This window comes from Bidens hawaiensis, unplaced genomic scaffold, assembly GCF_021521415.1.
Source record: "Bidens hawaiensis isolate Kalapana, Puna unplaced genomic scaffold, B.hawaiensis_p1.1 tig00062044_1, whole genome shotgun sequence".
In the NCBI taxonomy this organism is placed as follows: Eukaryota; Viridiplantae; Streptophyta; class Magnoliopsida; order Asterales; family Asteraceae; genus Bidens; species Bidens hawaiensis.
In genome coordinates, this window is record NW_027501120.1 from 44,059 (window position 1) to 51,578 (window position 7,520).

A 7,520-nucleotide genomic window follows, 5' to 3' on the forward strand; every position below is an offset into this window, starting at 1 on the left:
GTACACTAATTTATAGTATTTAATTAATACAATTAGTACTTAATATGATACGGTAATCCAATGTTTTTTGAAGATTTTTCAAGACCTTCTACTGAAAAACTGAAAACAACAATTGAAATAGAATGAATTAATGTTTTTTCTATAAAAGATTTGATTCAGAATGGTTTTAATTTCATATATAGATTATCATGCAACATGCATGCATGGCACATAATTGTAGGTATAAAAGAAGTGTAGTATATATGGTTGTGCAAATGATAATTAAGTTTGGAGGCTGTGTATCAATATTATCTTTGCATACGAGGTTAATGTTTATGTCACATACTCACATACACTATGAAGAGATTGGTGAAAAGTGGGTTCTCTCGATCAATAGAATTAAACTTCAATGAGCTTGGAATTAAACCCTAACGGTATGTTTCCCCAACAATACTGCAATTAACGCGTACAAGAAACTTCAAAATTGAAGATGAAATTAATATAAATTAGTAAACATAATAAGATATTTTCGATCGGTATTATGATGTCTGGTTTAGAAACTACTGTTTCAAGTATTTGAAAAAAATTAGGTTCTTATTTATTTTTTAAGTTAGTCCAATATTTAATTGCATCTGTCCACTTTTGAGCATATATTGGTTTATGAGTTGTCTGCTCCAATTATATTTTCCAATTCCTTTCAACAAGGAGATCATTGTTTTAGCCGTCTTCCAAATATACAATGTTCACAATAAACTCCAAATTATTAAAAAAAAAAGAAATTGTAACATAATATTTGTAACTTGTAAGTTATATATTATAAGACAGGTTATAAATATGTACATGTTTTCCTCCTCATGATCACCTAATTCTTTTCTCTACCTCAAAAATGGAACAAACAAAATGTTCTTCTAGTCACACTCCCAGCTCAAGGTCATCTAAACCCTATACTAAGACTAGGCCAATCTCTTGTTTCTAAAGGCCTTCATGTCACTCTTGTCACCACCAGCACTATCCTCCAAAACAGTTCCTTCACCGGCGATGTCCACCTAGAGTTCATATCCGATGGTCTACATGCAGACTACAACCGAGGGGCTGATATAGATTACTACATGGACACGTTAAGCAAGTTTGCACCTGTTAACCTCCTAGCCTTAATTAGATCATGTAAGAGTAAATTTGCATGCATCATCAGTACACCTTTTGTGCCGTGGGTGGCTGATGTGGCGGAAGAGGTTGATATTCCACACGCCATGTTATGGATCCAACCGTGTACGTTGTACCAAATATATAATCGTTACTACAATCGCCTCGATGAGTTCCCTACTGAAAGTAACATGAATATAAGCGTGAAGTTGCCCGGGCTTCCAGTATTTAGTTTGGAAGAACTGCCGTCGTATGTTCTTCCAACAAACAAGTCGCGTAGCTTAAATGCTATACTAAACAAAGTGTTTAATAACATGCATAAGGTGAAGTGGGTTCTTGGGAATTCGTTCATGGAGCTCGAGAAAGATGTAATTGCGTCGCTGAGTGATGCTGGCTGTGACTTTTGGCCGGTTGGGCCATTAGTTTCGAAGAAGATTTTGGGTAAGGAAGAAGATGCTGGTTTTGATCTTATGAAACCGGAGGGTGAGAGTGATTGTATAGAGTGGCTAAATAAACAAAAAGTATCTTCGGTTATTTATATATCATTCGGGACTATTATGTCGTTGTCCGAAAAAGAAATACATAGTATAGCTACCGGTCTGAAAAGTATAAACCGACCGTTTCTATGGGTCATAAGGTCAACTAGAAACCAAGGACTTAAAGAATTGGGTTTCTAGAAGAAGTTAGGGAACAAGGGTTGATTGTGAGTTGGAGCCCACAAACGAAAGTGTTGTCACATCCCTCAGTCGGGTGTTTCTTGAGTCACTGTGGGTGGAACTCATTATTGGAAGGTCTTGTTGCTGGTGTACCAGTTATTGCGTGTCCACAGAGGAGTGATCAGCCCACCAACGCTAAGCTCGTGACTGATGTATGGGGTGTTGGTGTGAGGTTGAAGAAGATTTCCGAAGGTGTTGTTAGTGGGGAGATGCGTGGAGGAGGTTATGAGCGGTCCGAGATCGGAGGAATTTAGGAAGAATGTTTTGGAGTTGAAAGTGGCGGCACTTGAGGCATTGGCGGATGGTGGTTCGTCAGACAACAACATTGAAATGTTTGTAAATGAAGTCATTTCTTCTTGCCCCTCATGTTCCAAACAAAAATAAATACTGATATTACAAAATAATGTGTTTATTTATAAACATAAGAGGTGTTTTCAAAAATAAGAAATGACTTCCATTCTTTCTTTCTTTTTTAAGTAAAAGTTTATTGCATTTCGCATCAGGTGTTTTTAAGTTTTTAATTTCGGGCTAGTGAAAACTTTAACCTGAAAACATAGTTGTGTTGGTTTGTCAAATTCTAAACTATATTATGTTAGATAAAAAAAGAACAATTTATGTGGATGTGGGCATAAAACCCAGTTCACATGGTGTACTTGATCAATAATAGGATGTACTTGATTGGTAATTGGACCCCAGACACACGGGTACGCTTCATGTATCAGTTCCTCCCCTAAATCAACCCGGAGAACAAGTTCCACCTCTACCTCGTCAAAATCTGGACACGACCACGCCAATACCGATAATAACCCAACAAAATCGGTCAAAACCCGACCATATGTCAATAACCATAACCGGTTACTATCCGACCCGATTCCGGTTTCCGAATAAACCCGGTTTGCTCACCTCTTTATGTTAAAATAATATATACTTGACTGACTCTAGGCCCAAAATTGGATTAGAATCATGTAGGCCCAATTGTAAAAACATTTGTAGTTGTAGACTTGTTGTAAGCCCTGCTCTGTTTCTCCGGCGACACCGTTCGCCAAAAACCACCCAGCTCAACCATCGGTTCACCGGAAATAATTCAGATTCGGATTTCACTTAATAGGTAAACTACTACTAAACTACCAATTCTTTAATTTGCAAATGAATTTGTGAATTAGTTTGAAATGCATATTAGTTTCAATTTCTTAGTTTGCTATTAGTTCTAATTAGGATCAAGTCAAGGGCTTAGCTAAATAATTATTTCATACAGATTTTGTAGTCATTCCTAAATATACATGGTTGATGGTCTCCCCTAGTCCTACTACTAATCTTAATTTAGGTACTAATCTGGAGTTATATATTAATTCGTAAACACCGTTGTATTTAAATTATGTGATGAACTTTAGCCGACCTGAATCGTCAAACAGACCCAGAAAAATTTTATGTTCGTTTCTATGAAATAGGACCACTGCGCAACCATACCGACCCTGCTGATCGCTTGCTGCAGAACAGTTTCCGGAAAGCCCAACGGCCCGACCCACTGCTGCAATCCGACATTCGTACATTTTTTCACACCCGTTATACAATATTTCAATCTGCTAGTTGTAAAGTTAAAAATATAATTGCTTTACTACTGTTATAGTGTAATTTGTTTGTTGGGTTAATTTCAACGTGATTAATTTGCTGTTCGTGGAAAAAGTTTTTGCAAAATGATGGCTTCAAGTGAATTTGTAATGTTTTGTTTACAATAATCTCAATATTTTAAAATGGCCCGTTTTGACCCATGCCTATTTTTGTCAAAACCTGTTCAAACCCGAACCGAAAGGAACTTTTTTTAAAAGGCTAGTCCTTAAAAACCTCTATGGTTGATATTTCTGAATGAATCAAAGAGTTAATCCCTATACACACACACACACACACACAAAGGGCCTATCTATAAATATGGAATATTGGAACAATAAATATTATCCCGCTATATTTGATTATAATCCCATAGTATTCTCTAAGAGTCATGGCCCGAACCTGTTATGCCTCGCCCGTTTCGCCAGGTATAGGATGGCTGTATAGAGTGACTTTCTCATAGGATGTTTACCATGTATGAATTTACTACACTTCTAGATTACAAAATGGAGATGTTTTAGCAAGAAACACATGTCTTCAATATATAACGTCTTATTTTCATACTCTTTCACCACTGTTGCAATCTTGTAAAGTATTCTGCAATGAGGCACGGAAAGTTTTATACAAAGTAGCTGAACCGTAAGGCGTAAGCTCACATTTCTTGAGATTTTTGTAACTTAGTTTTGTAGAATTAGAATATCTGGCAGCTTTGGTCTAATCAAGACCATGATGACAACAAGCTCAATGAGTTTGAGGTACTAAGGGTGAGCTATAAGCCTAATAGCCTATAACCAAACGTTAACCGAAAACTGGTTAATTGAAATCGAGTTAACCGAAAATTGGTTATCGGTCATTTTTTGTACCCTTGGTTAACCAGAATTCACCTAACCTAACCGAACTGAATCATTCATATTTTTATATATTGTTAGCTTTTAAACTTCCATTTTTTGTATTTCATGTTTCGTGCCTCCATTTCATGTATTTCTAAGCAAAAAATTTAGCCTGAGTTTGGTTTTGGTTATTAATCGAACTGAAAACCGACAAACTAACCAATTAATCGAAAACAGATTGGTTAATAAAATAGATTATCCGATAATTTTTTTTTCGGTTTCGGTTTAGGCTAATAAACGAACTGAATCATGCACACCCCTACTCCTAAGTGTTTGGATTGCATCGATAGCTAGTAACCAACAATATGAATTCATAAAATCTTTGTGCTAAATAATTTGGAATGCATACGGTTTGTAGTTGCTTTGAGATGTGTTTTCTTCCCTTCTTTTTTCCATGCTTGTTTGACTCATTTTTGTTTTCAGTTTCTTTCCAAATGGCTTCGTGTGGGGAGCTAGAAAACGCAGGCACTGTTGCATTTATGAAGCTGGCATTAGAACAGGTATACCTTGCAAGTTTAAGGATTCAATATGGCATGTTTCAATGCTAAATTATTCTATTTATACACACACACACACACACACATTGCCTCTTATCATGGTTAAGTTAAATCTGCCATTATAGTTAACACCTAAAACTTACATTAATCTATTAAATGAGGCATATGTTGCACTTTCAATGGGAGATAGGCAGTAGATAGCTTTAACTCAGCTAATCGACTTGACCCAAACCTATTTGACTAATTATATTTTAAAACAGCTCGTTTTGGGCGATCAGCTGACCCAACTAGACCTGCTCACCGAATGCACTTTGTACCATATGAAAGTATTTCAACTAAACATTGAACATGTATTTGTATTTTCAGGCTAAAATTGCATTTGACAGCCTTGAAGTTCCTGTGGGGTATGCCTCTTTTTTCTGACACATGTGAGCGTTTTTGACATGATTTCATATTTTAATGATTATATTTATCTGGAACAGGTGTGTTATTGTTATGTACGGGAAGGTAATATCGTGTGGAAGAAACCGGACTAATGAAACAAGAAATGTAATAATATCTGTTTTTCTGTTACTTCTTCTGTTTAGCATGTCTTTGTTTTAATTAATATTGTTGAAATGGGCTTTAAACTGCAGGCTACGCGACATGCTGAAATGGAAGCTATTGATGTTCTACTTGATGAGTGGAAAACTTTAAAGCTTTTAAAGGCGGAAGTTAGTGAAAGGTTCTCAAAATGTTGTCTTTATGTTACATGTGAACCGTGTATAATGTGCGCAGCTGCCTTATCGTTTATTGGTATACTTACATACCTTACTAAATTTTTTTGATTTCATATATAGATTTATGGCATCTTTTTGACCAGATGACACATGACTGTAGGTATAAAAGAAGTGTATTATGGTTGTGCCAATGATAAGTTTGGAGGCTGTGGCTCAATATTGTCCTTGCATACAAGGAGGTTAGTGTCACTTATCAATATCCATAGGTGTGGATTTATGACACGATACGAAAACACGACAAGAACCTAACACGGAGTTTACGGGTTTGGGTTTAATATAAACGGGCTCGGTTAGTTTCGGGTTGAACCTGCGAAGTTGTTTATAGCTAAACGGGTCATGTGTGTGTCGACGAGTTTGCGGGTTGATACGTTAACCTGTTTGTTGTTTGCTTTGTTATTTTAATATGTGTTTTATGTTAAAACTTATAACTTAGAAAAGAAAATAGCATAAGACTTTATAATTAAAATGCAATTGTTTTATACGCATTTGTCTTTTCTTTTTGTAAATATTTAATTTTAAAGTATTAGTAAGCGGAAAAAATAAAAAGTTTGGGTTAACCGGGCCGTGTTTGGGTTCATATGTCTCATGTGGCCTTACAGGTTTGGGTTCGTGTCGGATTGACCGCGAATCTGCGGAAACTACCTGTTTAGCACCCCTAACAGTATCTCTTGCGCCTTCACTTTTCAATAAAATAATATGATTTTTTAATCGTTTGTGTTGTGTGTGCATTTGCGTGATAATGGCGGTATCATGATAGTTGTGAAGAGGATGGTGGGAAGAGTTACAAATGCAGTGGCGGGATAATGGCGGAAGAAGCCGTTTCTCTCTTTAGAAACTTCTACGAGCTTGGAAACCCTAATGGTACGTCTCATAAACGAGTCTCAACTCTGTTGTTAGATACTTATAATATGAATTTTGAATCATGAATTCAATTTATGTGTATGAGAAAAATTAAATGAAAAGAAAGAAATTAGGAGAAATGCACTTATTTTTCTGCAGTTAATCAAAATATTTGAATAGAAATTATTAAACAGAATAAGATATTTTCGGTTATGATGTCTGGTTTAGAAACTACTGTTTTAAATATTTGAATAAAATTTAGTTTTTTATTTATTCATTTTATTTAATGCAGCTCCAAAACCTCACAGGCAGCCGGTCCAACAACCATGATGCAAACCGACATCTGGGGTTTTGTAGTTTTAACTTTTAAGGAGGCATGCTTACTGCATCTTGTTTTCCGATTACACACACATCGGGACCGCTAGACTTCAAAAGGCAAGTGCGGTACCTGCAGGTAACCGAGCTTAATAAGCACCAGTTTGTGGGTATACGAGGTTCGATATACAAAACATGTGACTTTTTGAGTAAAAAACAATCATTTTTGACATGTTTTTAGGTCACAATAAATGTTCTATGCTACCCATAGTTTCATTTCTAATTTGTACAATAAATTCTTATTTTTGTCCGTTATAGTCATACCTAAATGGAGTATGAGTATGATAAGGTTCCCAAATTTGACTAATTTTAACTGATTTTGACTTTTAAGAAACTAGAAAAAAAATAGCTTGTGTAACATTGTTTTTTTGATTTTTTTTAGTGTAATATATGGGATTTAGTTGATTTTAAAGTTATATTCTTTTGTTGTTGGCTTCATCTTCTTGATCTAGTTATAAATGGGTTGCTGTCAATTGTGTCATAACCAAAGTTGTAAAACTTTATTATACAGTTTTTGTCATTTGATTAGGACTGGGTAATGATATCTTAATCCAAAACAATTTGTTTATTTACTTAAAAATTGTACATGATATTAACAGATTTATTAACTAGATTCTTTTAATTATAGACAGAATTACAAATTTTGTCCTTTAAAATAAGACGAATTACGGTTCGTGTCCTTTTCTAAGTTTCCTT

General features: G+C 35.3%; 1 protein-coding gene and 1 pseudogene across 2 annotated transcripts; both read left to right on the plus strand.

Annotated features, from left to right (window-relative positions):
- The first annotated feature begins 878 nt into the window (after positions 1-878).
- LOC143603493 (UDP-glycosyltransferase 84B2 pseudogene) lies at positions 879-2,251 on the plus strand (annotated as a pseudogene).
- Positions 2,252-2,858: 607 nt separating this feature from the next.
- LOC143603495 (tRNA-specific adenosine deaminase TAD2-like) lies at positions 2,859-7,149 on the plus strand. 2 transcript variants are annotated; one of them, XM_077080272.1, is made up of 8 exons: positions 2,859-2,946; positions 4,757-4,833; positions 5,197-5,234; positions 5,313-5,379; positions 5,466-5,625; positions 5,710-5,788; positions 6,367-6,470; positions 6,742-7,149. In XM_077080272.1, the coding sequence occupies exons 2-8, from the start codon at positions 4,768-4,770 to the stop codon at positions 6,777-6,779; spliced, it is 552 nt and encodes a 183-aa protein (XP_076936387.1). In that variant the 5' UTR covers positions 2,859-2,946; positions 4,757-4,767; the 3' UTR covers positions 6,780-7,149. The 2 variants fall into 2 exon arrangements, with proteins under 2 accessions (XP_076936387.1, XP_076936386.1); XM_077080271.1 differs by lacking the exon at positions 2,859-2,946 and having other exon boundaries at positions 4,247-4,833.
- The last annotated feature ends 371 nt before the right edge of the window (positions 7,150-7,520 follow it).